This window comes from Heterodontus francisci, chromosome X (genome assembly GCF_036365525.1).
Source record: "Heterodontus francisci isolate sHetFra1 chromosome X, sHetFra1.hap1, whole genome shotgun sequence".
NCBI classification, from domain to species: Eukaryota; Metazoa; Chordata; class Chondrichthyes; order Heterodontiformes; family Heterodontidae; genus Heterodontus; species Heterodontus francisci.
Window position 1 is genome coordinate 851,511 of NC_090421.1, and position 16,908 is coordinate 868,418.

The 16,908-nt window shown below is 51.7% G+C and overlaps 1 protein-coding gene across 1 annotated transcript; it reads right to left on the reverse strand.

Moving 5' to 3' along the window:
* Window positions 1–1,059: 1,059 nt before the first annotated feature.
* mob4 (MOB family member 4, phocein) lies at window positions 1,060–14,263 on the reverse strand. Its single transcript, XM_068024954.1, has 8 exons — window positions 14,156–14,263; window positions 8,498–8,560; window positions 5,243–5,343; window positions 4,124–4,166; window positions 3,524–3,610; window positions 2,586–2,665; window positions 2,324–2,435; window positions 1,060–1,794 (listed from the first exon to the last, which is right to left on the reverse strand). The coding sequence occupies exons 1-8, from the start codon at window positions 14,204–14,206 to the stop codon at window positions 1,663–1,665; spliced, it is 669 nt and encodes a 222-aa protein (XP_067881055.1). The 5' UTR covers window positions 14,207–14,263; the 3' UTR covers window positions 1,060–1,662.
* Window positions 14,264–16,908: the final 2,645 nt, after the last annotated feature.

Genomic DNA, 16,908 nt, shown 5'->3' on the forward strand with positions numbered 1-16,908 from the left:
AACAGTTAAAAAATTCAAACAACGATAGGACAAGTGGGGAGTATGATTTTGATGAGCAGGAGGTTTGTGTTGATAGGAGCTTTTTAATATTAGACATTAATATGATAAAGTGTACAGAATGTTTTAAAAAAAAACACTGAAAATAATGGAGTCGGACCTGCTGGATTCAGTATCTGCACACTTGGCTCCCTACGGCAGCTGCATAACAGATTGAGCGTATATTGACTCAGGGCTCCACACATCACTGTAATACTCGTTTATACTGGCCCGCTTTCCGAAAGACATAGATTCCTCACTGAAGTCAGTTTGCACGAGCTTGACACCCTGCCCAAGTGGAAGTCCCTCTACACTGTCCCCATCAAACACTCCCCAGGACAGGTACAGCACAGGGTTAGATACAGAGTAAAGCTCCCTCTACACTGTCCCCATCAAACACTCCCAGGACAGGTACAGCACGAGGTTAGATACAGAGTAAAGCTCCCTCTACACTGTCCTCCTTCAAACACTCCCAGGACAGGTACAGCACGAGGTTAGATACAGAGTAAAGCTCCCTCTACACTGTCCTCCTTCAAACACTCCCAGGACAGGTACAGCACGAGGTTAGATACAGAGTAAAGCTCCCTCTTCACTGTCCCCCATCAAACACTCCCAGGACAGGTACAGTACGGGGGTTAGATACAGAGTAAAGCTCCCTCTTCACTGTCCCCCATCAAACACTCCCAGGACAGGTACAGCACAGGATTACATACAGAGTAAAGCTCCCTCTACACTGTCCCCATCAAATACTCCCAGGACAGGTACAGCACAGGGTTAGATACAGAGTAAAGCTCCCTCTACACTGTCCCCATCAAACACTCCCAGGGACAGGTACAGCACGGGGGTTAGATACAGAGTAAAGCTCCCTCTACACTGTCCCCATCAAACACTCCCAGGGACAGGTACAGCACGGGGGTTAGATACAGAGTAAAGCTCCCTCTACACTGTCCCTGGGAGTGTTTGATGGGGACAGCGTAGAGGGAGCTTTACTCTGTATCTAACCCCCGTGCTGTACCTGTCCCTGGGAGTGTTTGATGGGGACAGGTACAGCACGGGGGTTAGATACAGAGTAAAGCTCCCTCTACGCTGTCCCCATCAAACACTCCCGGAATAGACAAGGACCCTTACGGGAACAAGTCTGTACTTAAAACCATGATTATGTTTTTTTTTTAAGAACAAATGAAAAAGAGGAAATAATGAAAATTTTATATAAATAACTAGATACCTGATTCCCTCCCCCTTGAGGTTTGACTGTCAGCACAGTACGGGAGCCAACAGTGGAAAAACCACAAACTAATACACACGAGAAACAGGGAGGGCCCCTTCAGGAAGGATGAATAAACTCCAAATGAAACCGGGCGTCAATGAGGACCCTGCCCAGCTTCCGCCTGTGCCACCCAATGCAAGATAGCAGGAAGGGCAGGTGGCCTGTGCCCGGGTGGTGGGGGGGGTTCCTTCAGCTCTACTCGTCTGTCGTCAGCCTCCAGGAAACGAGAATCTCAGCCCAGCGAGGCCACGATAGAAGAGGAAGGTTAACACGGAGCATGGCCGACGGTGGGAAGAGGACGGAGGAAGGGGAGACGGACAGGGGGGAGACTCTGCTCGCTCCCAGACTCGTGCGTGCGCTCAGGCTTCACTCTCTCCGGCGGTTGCGTTCTGTATCTCCTCCTCCAGAATAGGCACAATCAGGTTGTCTTTTGACATGAGGTTGTACTTGATGACAAACTTTGTGAACCGGTGGCAGAGGAAGGTTTCATTCTGTGAAAGAACAGCACAGCATTAGTTCCGTGATGACGGAATGAGCTGCCCTATAGTTACCCTCCCGTCCACCCCCTCTCTCTCTCTCTCTCTCTCTCTCTCTCTCGAGGTACCCTCAAGGCGTGACGTCCCTCTAGCACAATTCTGGCAAGCTCTGCGAACAGGAGCAGCAAGCCCTGGCTGAGGTGGGGGCGTTCCTCTCGGACTGCAGCACGAGGGGAGGAATGAGCAGAGGAGTCAGAGAGCAGGGCAAGCTGCTGGAAGAGGGAGGCTGACTCTGGTTCCAACTAGGGCTTGGGGTGCCAGCGAGAGAGCTGGGGTTAACTGCCCTGCGCCTCGACATGCACACTGGGGGTGGGGGGTTCGGGGGGTGCTACGCACCAGTGGCTGACCGTCCTGCGGCTGCTAAGAGGAGTCACAGGGCAAGGCACCGGACCACGGTGATCTCAACGCCCTCCACTTGGCCATTCCTCCTTGAAATTTCATTTCAAAACCCAAAAGGGGGAGCGGCCACAGATTCCGAACTCACCTCGTAATCGTCGAAGATCTGGCGATGGTGGAAGTAGGCGTGCGAAAAGATCCGGTAAATTCTGCGACACACGGACCCCAGTTTGGCCACAGACGACTCCTTAATGCTCACCCTGCCCGGAGAACAAGGGGGAGCACTGTAAATGGTCGAAACACGCACGCACAAACAAAACCTTTCGTCCTTCACAGGGAGTATAACCTCACCTCCGTGTGGCCCCCCCCCTCCCCTTCCCCCACGTCACACACCTCTCTCCGAGACCTACCTGCTGGGGAAGTACTTGTTGCTGTTTAATAGACAGGCAGCACCGTCCAGCGTGTGTCTGGTGTAGTCGATGGCGGGGCACTGAAAGAGAAAACGTCAGGGACAGTGATCAGGCAAGCCCGGGACAACTTCACAAACCACCCCCCCCCCCCCTCCCCTCCCGCGCACAGGAAGATCCCACAAATCGCAAGATGGACAACCGGCGAGTCTGGATATCTGTTTGGGAGGTGTTGGTTGATAAAGGAACGCTGACTCTGGACAACCTGGGGGGAGTTCCCGTCGCCCGGCTCTTCCCCCCCCCCACCCCACCCCACCCCACCCCAAGCACTGCCGTGGGATCCTCAACATCCACCTCAAACAGGGCAGGCAGGCAGGCAGGGCCTCAGTTCACGCAACTGATTCCTGGGATGAAAGAGGGCTGTCCCGTGAGGAGAGATGGAGTAGAAAGGGTCTGTATTCTCTGGAGTTTAGAAGGAGGTGGTGATCTCATCGTAACGTATAAAATTCTGAGAGGGTTTGACAGGGTCGAGAGGCAGTTTCTCTCCCCACCCCGGGCTGGAGAGTCTAGAACTGTGAGGGGGGGGGGGGGGGGGGGGGTCACAATCTCAGGATAAAGGGTCGGCCGTTTGGGACTGAGACGAGGGGAGAAATTTCTTCACTGGGAGGGTTTGTGAATCTTTGGAATTCTCTACCCCAGAGGGCTGTGGATTGCTCAGTCGTTGAGTCTATTCAAGACTGGGATCGATAGATTTTTGGGACACTGAGGGAATCGAGGGATCGGGCGGGAAAGCAGAGTCGAGGTAGAGGATCGGCCGCCAACTTACTGAATGGCGGAATGGCCGCCTACGTTGGGCAGCGAGGAAAGAAAACGCAGAGGCGTAACTTTGCAAAGTGCAACGGGTCCCGACCCCTCCTCTGCATCAAACTGGGCTTGCTTACCTCTTTCGGGGTTTTGTGCGCCGCGCACAGGAAGATCCACTGCTCGGTGGCTGTCATTTGGCTACACGTGTCCGAGTGACACTCGCCCTACGGAGACCGGAGATTAACAGTTAAGTCACGTCTTTTGGGAAACCTGTGGTTGCTAAGGTTATCTCAGGACCTACCCGCCACCTAGCTTTCTCCCTCGTGTTTTTATCCAGCTTCCCCCCCCCACCCCCCACTTAAATGCATCTACGCCGTTCGCCCTCAACCCACTCCCTGTGGTAGCGAGTCCCCACATTCTCACCGCTCTCCGGGTGAAGACGTTTCTCCCGAATTCCCCGATTGCATTTATTAGTGACCGTCTTATATTGATGAGCCCCTCGTTCTGGTCTCCCCCCCCACACAAGTGGAAACATCTTCTCTATGTCTACCAGATGGAAACCCCTTCGTAATTTCAAAGACCTCGACCAGGTCACTGCTCAGCCTTCTCTTTTTCCAGAGAAACACACACACACACACACACACACACAAAACTAAGAAGCCGTTGTCCTTTATTGAAGAGTTCAGCTTCTCTACATATTCCCGCTAACCGGACTTGCTAAGAGGAGGTTTACTCACCTGCAATTTGACAGCCAGGTCGTTTAGTTCAAGACAGAACTGCCTAGAATAAAAAAAAAAGTAAAAAAAAAAATTTTTTATTGCCTTGGAGACAATTTGGGGAGAAGGGGCAGAGAGTGTGATGTACGACAAGGGGCTCCGTGTGCCCATGTTAGAGAGGGCAAAAACATCACCATGCTCTCTCCTCTTCCCCAGCAGCCTCTGGATGGACAATGGACGAGGAGAGTGTGAGGGTTGGTCTCCTCTCCCCTCCGCCCTGTGCCAACTCTCACTGTCACACGCCAATAATCACCACTCGGAGGGAGGTTTCAGTGACCATCCTGTGTCAAAGGAAACACTTCCTCCCAACCCAGCTCAGTAACAGTCAGGAGTGAGGGGAGAAAATAGGGAGCGAAAATCTTTATATACAGCTATTAAGTAAACCAGACACTGCAGCTTCTGCAGCACTGGATTGCCTCGCCTCTCCCGGCCAGTCTCCCGCTTCCCGTAAACTTCGGCTCATCCCAAAGCTCTGCTGCCCCCATGTCCCAACTCACACCGAAGTCCCGTTCGCCCGTCGCCCTCACCGTGCTCGCTGACCGACGCTGGCTCCTGGTCTGTCGGTGCCTCGAATTTACAATTCTCACGGTGTCCAAATCCCTCCTCGCCTCCCCTCCCCATCTCGGTAACCTCCTCCAGCCCCGACCACCCTCCGAGATCTCCGCACTCCTCCAATTCTGGCCTCTCGCCCATCCCCCGATTCCCATCGCTCCATCATTGGCGGCTATGCCTTCAGCTGCCTGGGGGCCCCCGAGCTCTGGAATTCCCTCCCTAAACCTCTCTCTCTCTCTGCCCCCTTTCAGACACTCCTTTAAACTTCCCTCTTGGTCGCCTGTCCCAAGCATCTCCTCACGTGTCTCGGAGTCACCCCTTTGTTTGATTATGCCCTCGGACTGGTTGGTAAGGTGGGTTTGCACAGTGGCCTGTTAGCCAGCACCCGTGTGCTCGTCCAGGTTGATCCGCCGGAAGGCAAGCAGTCCCTGCAGGGCACGTCGTACCGCAGCTGGCTGCTTTCCACGTGCTAACCCGTAGCAGCTCGTAACTGACGCCCGGTGCCGGCTGGAGTAACGCACATCTCACCTGAGGTGCTCGTACTTCCAGACTCCCTCGTCCTGTCCCTCCGGTGGCTCCAGGATTTTCTCAATGTCCGAGGCATCGTCCCTTATGCTTTGCTGGATGTACTGTGGGGCGGGTAGGGGTGGAAGAGAGGGAGAATTTGGACGTGAGATGGGGGAAGTCTCAAAGGTAATGTGTGTCACCGAAATAGACAGGGCAAGCTCATTAAAAGAAAAATATTGTCTTTCCCCTTGCTTTGTTTTCATGCCAATAAAACATGCCACAGAATATTTTCTCAGGTGAGGAGCAGAGACCACCTTAGTACCTGGGAGCGTGAACACAGTGTGTGGTATCGTGCCAGACAGCAGAGATCCTCACTGTAACAGGGATCAATTCCGACTGACTATCTTATATTTATAGCCCCCTTGTTCTGGTCCCCCCCCCCACATCTTCTCTACATCTACCCTACTGGACCCTTTAATTAATTTTAACAACCTCTATCAGATCAGCCCTCGGCCTTCTCTTTTCTGGAGTAAGAGCCCCGGCCTATTCAATCTTTCCTGGTGGGAAAGACAGGAAGATAGGAACAGGAGTAGGCCATTCAGCCCCTCGAGCCTGTCCCGCCATTCAATGAGATCATGGCTGATCTGCAGCCTAACTCCATATACCTGCCTTTGGCCCATATCCCTTTATATCTTTGCTCAACAAAAATCTATCTATCTCAGATTTAAAATTAACAACTGTTCTAGCTTCAACTGCTGTTTGTGGGAGAGAGTTCCAAACCTCTGCTCCTAATTTTTAGACTATGCCCCCTAGTTTTAGAATCTCCAACCAGTGGAAATAGTTTATCTTTATCTAGTCTGTCTTTTCCTGTTAATATCTTGAAGACTTCAAACAGATCACCCCTTAACCTTCTAAATTCTAGCGAAAACAGGCCTAATTTGTGTAATCTCTCCTCGTAACTTAACCCCTGTAGTCCAGGTATCATTATTGTAAACCTACGTTGCACTCCCTCCAAGGCCAATATATCCTTCCTAAGGTGTGGTGCCCAGAACTGCTCACAGTCCTCCAAGTGGGGTCTAACCAGGGTTTTGTACAGCTGATAGTGGAATATGGGGACCGGAACTGTGCACAGTGCAATGAATGTGGGATATGCAGACCGGAACGGTGCACGGTGCTCCAAGTGTGGGATATGCAGACCGGGACTGTGCACAGTGCTCCAAGTGTGGGATATGCAGACCGGAACTGTACACAGTGCACTAAATGTGGGATATGCAGACCGGAACGGTGCACGGTGCTCCAAGTGTGGGATATGCAGACCGGGACTGTGCACAGTGCTCCAAGTGTGGGATATGCAGACCGGAACTGTACACAGTGCACTAAATGTGGGATATGCAGACCGGAACGGTGCACGGTGCACTAAATGTGGGATATGCAGACCGGAACTGTGCACAGTGCTCCAAGTGTGGGATATGCAGACCGGAACTGTACACAGTGCACTAAATGTGGGATATGCAGACCGGAACGGTGCACAGAGCTCCAAGTGTGGGATATGCAGACCGGAACGGTGCACAGAGCTCCAAGTGTGGGATATGCAGACCGGAACTGTGCACAGTGCTCCAAGTGTGGGATATGCAGACCGGAACTGTACACAGTGCACTAAATGTGGGATATGCAGACCGGAACGGTGCACAGAGCTCCAAGTGTGGGATATGCAGACCGGAACGGTGCACAGAGCTCCAAGTGTGGGATATGCAGACCGGAACTGTGCACAGTGCTCCAAGTGTGGGATATGCAGACCGGAACTGTGCACAGTGCTCCAAGTGTGGGATATGCAGATCGGAACTGTACACAGTGCACTAAATGTGGGATATGCAGATCGGAACTGTGCACAGTGCTCCAAGTGTGGGATATGCAGACCGGGACTGTGCACAGTGCTCCAAGTGTGGGATATGCAGACCGGAACTGTGCACAGTGCTCCAAGTGTGGGATATGCAGACCGGGACTGTGCACAGTGCTCCAAGTGTGGGATATGCAGACCGGAACTGTGCACAGTGCTCCAAGTGTGGGATATGCAGACCGGAACGGTGCACAGTGCTCCAAGTGTGGGATATGCAGACCGGGACTGTGCACAGTGCTCCAAGTGTGGGATATGCAGACCGGAACTGTGCACAGTGCTCCAAGTGTGGGATATGCAGACCGGAACTGTGCACAGTGCTCCAAGTGTGGGATATGCAGACCGGAACTGTGCACAGTGCTCCAAGTGTGGGATATGCAGACCGGAACGGTGCACAGTGCAATAAATGTGGGATATGCAGACCGGAACTGTGCACAGTGCAATAAATGTGGGATATGCAGACCGGAACTGTGCACAGTGCTCCAAGTGTGGGATATGCAGACCGGGACTGTGCACAGTGCTCCAAGTGTGGGATATGCAGACCGGAACTGTGCACAGTGCTCCAAGTGTGGGATATGCAGACCGGAACTGTGCACAGTGCTCCAAGTGTGGGATATGCAGACCGGAACGGTGCACAGTGCAATAAATGTGGGATATGCCGACCGGAACTGTGCACGGTGCTCCAAGTGTGGGATATGCAGACCGGAACTGTGCACGGTGCTCCAAGTGTGGGATATGCAGACCGGAACTGTGCACGGTGCTCCAAGTGTGGGATATGCAGACCGGAACTGTGCACAGTGCAATAAATGTGGGATATGCAGACCGGAACGGTGCACAGTGCAATAAATGTGGGATATGCAGACCGGAACTGTGCACAGTGCTCCAAGTGTGGGATATGCAGACCGGAACTGTGCACAGTGCTCCAAGTGTGGGATATGCAGACCGGAACCGTGCACAGTGCTCCAAGTGTGGGTGTAACCAATTCTTGGAATGGCAGAAGGCTCTTCAGACCAGTAAGCTGCTGCTTTTTAAACCCTTTACTCACCCGCAGCCGCAAGCCTCATCCGGCAACCTGTTCTCACCGCAAATGCAACTGTATTTTATTTGCATTCCAGTATTCTGTGCTCCTCTCTGGAAGGTGTCGCCTCTGTTCACTGGGGTACAGTTGCACAGGAACGATGGGTACCTTTCCCAAAAGGGCTATAATTTACGCATGGCCCCCCATGACAGACTGTGTCAGTACAGACTGTGGTGGACGCCAGTCACCGCCCTCAGCGGGAGCTCACACACATCCCAATCACCACACACCAGACGGTGCATTTAAGCTTCAGGGAGCTCGCTGACTGCATCTTCCCGACTGGAGGCTGATTTGGGCTCCTCACCTGCTGTACTGCCAGCGTACTGTCCATCTCATCCAGCGATTCATCCGGCCAGTTGTAAAACTCCTGCACGATGGAGGAAAAGAAGACGAGAGCTCACACAACTGGCAGAACTGGAATAATTATTCGTGCAGTAGCTCAGCAGACAGCACAGCGTCTGAGGCATTGGTGGGACACGGGCTCCATCACCCTGTACCACTGAGCTCCTGAGACAGCTTCACTCTGTATCTAACACCCCGTTTTTTTTTCTCAATCAGGCAGCAGCACACCTTGTGCTGTACCTGTCCTGGGAGTATTTGATGAGGGACAGTGTAGAGGGAGCTTTACTCTGTATCTAACCCCCCGTACTGTACCTGTCCTGGGAGTGTTTGATGGGGGACAGTGTAGAGGGAGCTTTACTCTGTATCTAACACCCGTTTTTTTTTTCTCAATCAGGTAGCAGCACACCTTGTGCTGTACCTGTCCTGGGAGTGTTTGATGGGGACAGTGTAGAGGGAGCTTTATTCTGTATCTAACCCCCATGCTGTACCTGTCCTGGAAGTGTTTGATGGGGGACAGTGTAGAGGGAGCTTTACTCTGTATCTAACCCCCGTGCTGTACCTGTCCTGGGACTGTTTGATGGGGACAGTGTAGAGGGAGCTTTACTCTGTATCTGACCCCTGTGCTGTACCTGTCCTGGGACTGTTTGATGGGGACAGTGTAGAGGGAGCTTTACTCTGTATCTAACCCCCGTACTGTACCTGTCCTGGGACTGTTTGATGGGGACAGTGTAGAGGGAGCTTTATTCTGTATCTGACCCCTGTACTGTACCTGTCCTGGGACTGTTTGATGGGGACAGTGTGGTGGGGTTTGAACTCATGGGACCACTGTCCTTGTGGGACAATGTCCTGGTACTATTGTGGAGGACTTAAACTGACTTGGCAGGGGTGTGGGAACCAAGAGGTAATATTAGAGAGGAAAACCAAGATGCACAGAGAATTGGGAGAGACAGACAGCATTAGAATAGGAAATGGTAAGGCATTAGGGTGGGGTCAGAGTCACAGGGAATGTAATAAGGTCTAAATTAGGTTTAATGTGCATGTATGTGAATGCACGGAGTATGGTAAATAGGGTTGGCGAGCTACAGGCACAAATCACCATGTGGGAGTATGATGATGTGGCGATAAGGGAGACCTGTCTCAAAAAAGAGGCAGGACTGGGTGCTAAATATTCGCAGGTACAAGGTGTTCAGGAAAGATAGAGAAGGGAAGACAGGAGGAGGGGTAGCAGTATTGATTAAGGAGAACAATACTGTGCTGGAGAGAGAGGATGTCCTGGAGAGATCAAGGACAGAATCCATTTGGTTACAGCTAAGAAACAAATGGGGTACTAATACATTGCAGGGTGTATTCTATAGGCCACCAACTAGTGGGAAAGATACAGAGGAACAAATTTGCAAGGAAATTACAGAGAGGTGCAAGGATGATAGCGTAGTTATAATCAGAGACTTTAACTATCCCAATATAGACTGGAATAGTAATAGTGTAAAGGGCAGAGAGGGACAAGAGTTTCTAGTGTGTGTTCAGGAGAATTTTCTACATCGGTTTGTTTCCAATCCAACGAGTAAGATGGCATTGCTGGATTTGTTTCTGGGGAATGAGGTGGGTCAAGTGAATCGAGTGGCAGTAGGGACGCATTTAGGGGACAGTGACCAGCGCATCATAAGATTTAGGTTGGCTATGGAGGAGGACAAGGGGCAATCCAGAGTAAAAATAATTTATTGGGGGAGGGCCAACTTCAACGGGGTGAAAACAGATCTAGCCCAAATAAATTGGAATCAAAGATCGACAGCAAAACTGTAACAGAACAATGGGCTGCCTTTAAAGAGGAGATAGTTTGGATACAGTCAAGGTACATTCCCACAAGAGGGAAAGGTACAGCTAAAGATCCAGAGCTCCCTGGATGACTAAAGAGATAGAGAGTAAGACAAAGCAGGAAAAAAAAACCGATAAGGAGGTATTACAGAGGCTGGCTGCGCTTAAAGTTGATAAGTCACCAGGACCAGAGGAAATGCATCAAAGGATACCGAGGGAAGTAAGGGTGGAAATTGCAGAGGCACTGGCCACAATCTTCCAATCCTCTTTAGATACAGAGGTGGTGTCAGTCGACTGGAGAATTGCAAATTGTTACACCCTTGTTCAAAAAAGGGCGTAAAGATAAACCCAGCAACTACAGACCAGTCAGTTTAACCCCGGTGATGGAAAAGCTATTAGAAACAATAATCTGGGGCAAAATTAAGTCACTTGGACAAATGTGGATTAATTAAGGAAAGCCAGCACAGATTTGTTAAGGGCGAATCGTGTTTAACTGACTTGCTTGAGTTTTTTTGGATCAGGGTAATGTGGTTGATGTGATGGACCTGGACTTCCAAAAGGCGTTTGATAAAGTGCCACGTAACAGGCTTGTCAGCCGAGCCCATGGAATAAAAAAAGGGAACGCGGCAACAATGGATATGAAGTTGGCCGAGTGACAGGAAACAGAGTCTCTCTTGGTTGTTTTTCAGACTGGAGGAAGATATCCAGTGGGCGTTAGGACCCCTGTTTTCCTTGATCGATATTAACAGCTTAGACTTGGGGTGTGCAGGGCACAATTTCAAAATTTGCGGATGATGAAACTGGGAAGTGTTGTGAACTGTGAGGGGCTGGGGGGTCGGGGGGGGACACGTGGCAGATGAAATTTAATGCAGAGAAGTGTGAAGTGATTCATTTTAGTAGGAAGAATGGGGGTGGGGGGGGGGGGTGATATAAAATAAAGGGTAGGATTCTAAAGTGGGGTGGGGGAGGGGGCAGTGGTGGTGGTGGTGCAGGGGCAGAGGGACCTGGGGGTATCCGAGCACAAATCATTAAAGGTGGCAGGGCGGGTTGAGAAAGAATAAAGGATCCTGGGCTTTGCAATTAGAGGCACAGAGCACAAGGACAAGGAGGCTGAGGCATGAGCATAGTTTGATTAGAGACAGTCAGCATGGCTTTGTGAGGGGCAGGTCATGCCTCACAAGCCTTATTGAATTCTTTGAGGATGTGACAAAACACATTGATGAAGGAAGAGCAGTGGATGTGGTGTATATGGATTTTAGCAAGCCGTTTGATAAGGTTCCCCATGGTAGGCTCATTCAGAAAGTAAGGAGGCATGGGATACAGGGAAAGTTGGCTGTCTGGATACAGAATTGGCTGGCCCATAGAAGACAGAGGGTGGTAGTAGATGGAAAGTATTCAGCCTGGAGCTCGGTGACCAGTGGTGTTCCGCAGGGATCTGTTCTGGGACCTCTGCTCTTTGTGATTTTTATAAATGATTTGGATGAGGAAGTGGAAGGCTGGGTTAGCAAGTTTGCCGATGACACAAAGGTTGCTGGAGTTGTGGATAGTGTGGAGGGCTGTTGTAGGTTGCAACGGGACATTGACAGGATGCAGAGCTGGGCTGAGAAGTGGCAGATGGAGTTCGACCTGGAAAAGTGTGAAGTGATTCATTTTGGAAGTTTGAATTTGAATGCAGAATACAGGCTTAAAGACAGGATTCTTGGCAGTGTGGAGGAACAGAGGGATCTTGGGGTCCACGTCTATAGATCCCTCAAAGTTGCCACCCAAGTTGATAGGGTTGTTAAGAAGGCGTATGGGGTGTTGGCTTCCATTAACAGGGGGATTGAGTTTAAGAGCCACGAGGTTATGCTGCAGCTCAATAAGGCCCTGGTTAGACCACACTTGGAATATTGTGTTCAGTTCTGGTCGCTTCATTATAGGAAGGATGTGGAAGCTTTAGAGAGGGTGCAGAGGAGATTTACCAGGATGCTGCCTGGACTGGAGGGCATGTCTTACGAAGAAAGGTTGAGGGAGCTAGGGCTTTTCTCATTGGAGCGAAGAAGGATGAGAGGTGACTTGATAGAGGTGTACAAGATGATGAGAGGCGTACAAGATGATGAGAGGCATAGATAGAGTGGATAGTTTAGTTTAGTTTAGTTTAGAGATACAGCACTGAAACAGGCCCTTCGGCCCACCGAGTCTGTGCCGACCATCAACCACCCATTTATACTAATCCTACACTAATTCCATATTCCTATCACATCCCCACCTGTCCCTATATATTTCCCTACCACCTACCTATACTAGGGGCAATTTATAATGGCCAATTAACCTATCAACCTGCAAGTCTTTGGCATGTGGGAGGAAACTGGAGCACCCGGAGGAAACCCACGCAGACACAGGGAGAACTTGCAAACTCCGCACAGGCAGTACCCAGAATCGAACCCGGGTCCCTGGAGCTGTGAGGCTGCGGTGCTAACCACTGCGCCACTGTGCCGCCCTAAATAGCCAGAGACCTTTTCCCAGGGCGGAAAGGGCTATCACCAGGGGGCATAATTTTAAGGTGATTGGAGGAAGGTTTTGGGGAGATGTCAGAGGTAGGTTATTTTACACAGAGAGTGGTGGGTGCGTGGAATGCACTGCCAGCGGTGGTAGCAGAAGCAGATACATTAGGGACATTTAAGCGACTCTTGGATAGGTACATGGATGATAGTAGAATGAAGGGTAGGTAGGTAGTTTGATCTTAGAGTAGGTTAAAGGGTCGGCACAACATCGTGGGCCGAAGGGCCTGTACTGTGCTGTACTGTTCTATGTTTTAAGGTTACCATGAACCTGGATGGAACACTGGCCCGGCCTCAACTGGTAGTATGTGCGTCCGGTTCCGGGCGCCGCACTCTAGGAAGGAGGCTGAGGCATGAGAGAGGGTGCAGAAAAGATTGACGAGACGCTTCCAGGGATGAGGGACTTGGCTAACGTGGAGAGGCTGGGGCCGCCCTCCTTTACAGAGGAGACTTGATAAGGGGTGTTGAAAATCATGGTGGGGGGGTCCGGGCAGAGCAGGCAGGCAGGCAGGCAGAAACTGCATCCATTTGCGGAAGGATCCAGCACTAGAGGAGATACTGCTGAAAGAAACATTAGGAAAGGGGGCTATCAGGGACAGGTTGGGCTGAATGGCCTCCTCCTGGGCTGTAACCGTTGTTTGATCCTGGATCATTAGTCCAGGCCTCTGGATTATTATTTCCAGTAACATAACCACCAAGCTCCTGCTCCCTGTGCTCCCACCCTCACCAGCAGCAGCAAGGCTGCACCCCAATCTCCTCACCCACAGCCCAGGCCTCGGGCCCAGACCACCGCCCTGACTGACAGCCGCCCCGGCCAATCAACGGACGGCCCGCCCTCGCAGGCAGCCGCTCCCTTCCAATCAACGGGCGCCCCGCACTGACCGACGGCCGCTCGGTCCAATCGGCGGGCGCGCCACCCTAACCGACGGCCGCCCTGCCCAATCAGCGGGCGCTCTGACACAGAGCCGCGCTCCCTCCAATCAGCGGGCGCCCCGCCCTAACCGACAGCCGTTCGGTCCAATCAGCGGACGCGCTAGCCTGACCGACGGACACTCCGTCCAATCAGCGCCGGTGGAGGCGGGGCCAATTAGCTCCCGTGGGGAAGGCGGATGCTCCAGGCGGCAGGCTCATTGCCGCTGAGACGGCTGCGCCCGAGCGTTTTCCCCCCCCCCCACCGCCGACTCCGAGGGTGGGGCGGGGTAGTCTGCCGGTTACCGCGCTGCAGCTGGCCCGGGGAAATCTTTCTAAGCGTTTTCGGGGCTTCGTACCTGCGCTTTAGTTCCCGGTCGGTTCCTCCTGAGGAGAACGGTGGCCGCCATCCTGGGGACGGCTGAGCCTAGGCTGCCCGGATGTAATTAAAGGCGTCGTCCCACCGGCCAAGGCTTTTAACATCCGCCGACAGAAAACATCTCTTAAAGGGAAAGTGCACTGCTGATGTTGAAAAAAAATCAGCAAACTCCCCAAAGCACTCCGGGCTGTTTTGGGGGCGGGGAAGGGGGACATTAGTTAATATTGCAGCAAATTTAAGTGTCATCTGTGGCTCGGTTGGTAGCACCCTCAGCACTGACCCTCCGACAGCGCGGCGCTCCCTCAGCACTGACCCACCGACAGCGCGGCACTCCCTCAGCACTGACCCACCGACAGCGCGGCACTCCCTCAGCACTGACCCACCGACAGCGCGGCGCTCCCTCAGCACTGACCCACCGACAGCGCGGCGCTCCCTCAGCACTGACCCACCGACAGCGCGGCGCTCCCTCAGCACTGACCCACCGACAGCGTGGCGCTCCCTCAGCACTGACCCACCGACAGCGCGGCGCTCCCTCAGCACTGACCCACCGACAGCGTGGCGCTCCCTCAGCACTGACCCACCGACAGCGCGGCGCTCCCTCAGCACAGACCCACCGACAGCACGGCGCTCCCTCAGCACTGACCCACCGACAGCGTCGCGCTCCCTCAGCACTGACCCTCTGACAGTGAGGCGCTCCCTCAGCGCTGATCCCTCGTCGCTGCACTGGGATTGTGTCAGCCTGGATTTTGTGCTCAAAGCCCTGGAGTGGGACCGGAACCAGTCTCTCCTCTTCTCCCCTGAAACTGCTGACTCAGCACAGGTCAGGGGGCCACAAGTCAACTTCTGCTGACTGACCTCTTAATGTGTCAGCTCAGTCATGAGCATTCGAAGACTGTTTGATCGCAGGGGAATTGCACCGGAGCCTGGGCATGGTATCCAACAATCCCTACTTCCTGCAACAAGCTCTGATTTTCAAGGAAAGGTGGTTAAGGCAGCCAGACGTTCAGAATGGTTACAGGATTCAGTGAGGTGAGATCTGCACATGCACATGCTTTCAATTGTCAAACAGCAGCAACACTATTACTCTGCAAAAGTAGAAATCTCTCGGATGTCATGCAGGCCCCCACCTGCCAAGAATGGGGCACAGATATTTGCCACATGGACATTAAGGCTTAAAATTACTGCTGGGAAGAAAAGAAGGCCTATTATAAGGGGTTGCCAAGCCCCTGACTGGAAAGACATTTGTGTAGTAACAGACAGTACTTGGAACAGGCAAAGGGGGTCACTCCCTGCTCCCATTTAATCCACAATGAATGGACTTTTGATTACCAGACGTTGAGGGTGGAGAAGCTAGCATTGCAGGTTAACTGCTAAGAAGGCCGAATACACAAACAGACGTGGTCAGACCAGTTTAGTAACATGACTAACTGGCTGCTGGAGTTTTTTGAATTTGAACTTGCCACAGAGTTTTAAAAACTCAGAAAGCTGTTTTGCTCCTGGACTTAAAAGACCTCTCTCCTGTCTGCTCCCATCTCTTTCTCACGGAACAGAAGACCCATTGAAGACACATGAACCCCAAGAGAGAAACGTCTCCTACAGCGAACAAGGTTTAAGAAGAATACTGGGCCCCAATGAAAAGCAAGAACTACCTACAAAAGGACTACAGTGAGCTCGATGCACAGTAACAAGAAACCCTTCTGATATTGCCTCAAACCTCTCTGTTTTTCTTCTCTTTTCTGTCTCTATTTGCATGTGCGTATTGCGTGGAGCGCGGTGAGTATCCGTAGGCGTTAACCAATTTAGAGTTTAAGTTTTAATAAATTTCACTTTCCTTCTTTAAACCTAAGGAAGCCTGTTTGTGCTCATTTCTTTGCCTTATAATTGGAAAGTGGTGAACAAGGATTCACCAAGGGGGAGCTCAAATCACGGCGTGTTTAAAAATTAAATCCTGTTACAATAAGACCAGGTAAAGACAGTAAAAGACCCCTGGACACCTTTCCCACTTGGTCATAACAAGGATCATATGTTACACTCACCAACTCACTGTGTCTCATATTACTCAAATACGCACAAGAAACCAGACCAGTCAGCAAATGTAAAGTGCCTACAGCCCAAAGTGAGACCTTGAAACAGTAAAGGACTCGATTTTGAACACATAGCACGTTCTTTAGTAATGTTCTTGCACATTACAAGGATTAATTTATTATTTTGTTAATGTGACTGTGTCTCATTCTCACCAGTTTATTAAGTGTGCAGAGGATTCTCCGTCTGAAAATCCACACAAGCCTTGGCAGCAGTGCATAGTGTTACATGAGTTTACAGCATAGCTGCAGGTTGTTTATCTCATCATATCTGTGCCAGTTCTTTCATACCGCGACTGCCCCGCTCTCTCCCCATAGCCCTGTATCGAACCCCAAACCAATCCCACTGCCCCGCTCTCTCCCCATGTCCCTGTATCGATCCCCAAACTAATCCCACTGCTCCGCTCTCTCCCCATAGCCCTGTATTGAACCCCAAACCAATCCCACTGCCCCGCTCTCTCCCCATGTCCCTGTATCAATCCCCAAACTAATCCCACTGCTCCGCTCTCTCCCCATGTCCCTGTATCAATCCCCAAACTAATGCCACTGCCCCGCTCTCTCCCCATTGTCCTGTATCAATCCCCAAACTAATCCCACTGCCCCGCTCTCTCCCCATAGCCCTGTATCAATCCCCAAAATAATCCCACTGCCC

Coding starts and splice junctions, on each gene's coding strand:
- mob4 (XM_068024954.1), bottom strand. CDS start 14,206: ATGGCGGCCACCGTTCTCCTCAGGAGGAACCGACCGGGAACTAAAGCG. Junction 4,167..5,242: donor TGGAAGTACGAGCACCTCAG/GTGAGATGTGCG, acceptor TTTTTATTCTAG/GCAGTTCTGTCTTGAACTAA. Junction 1,795..2,323: donor AGATCTTCGACGATTACGAG/GTGAGTTCGGAA, acceptor GTTCTTTCACAG/AATGAAACCTTCCTCTGCCA.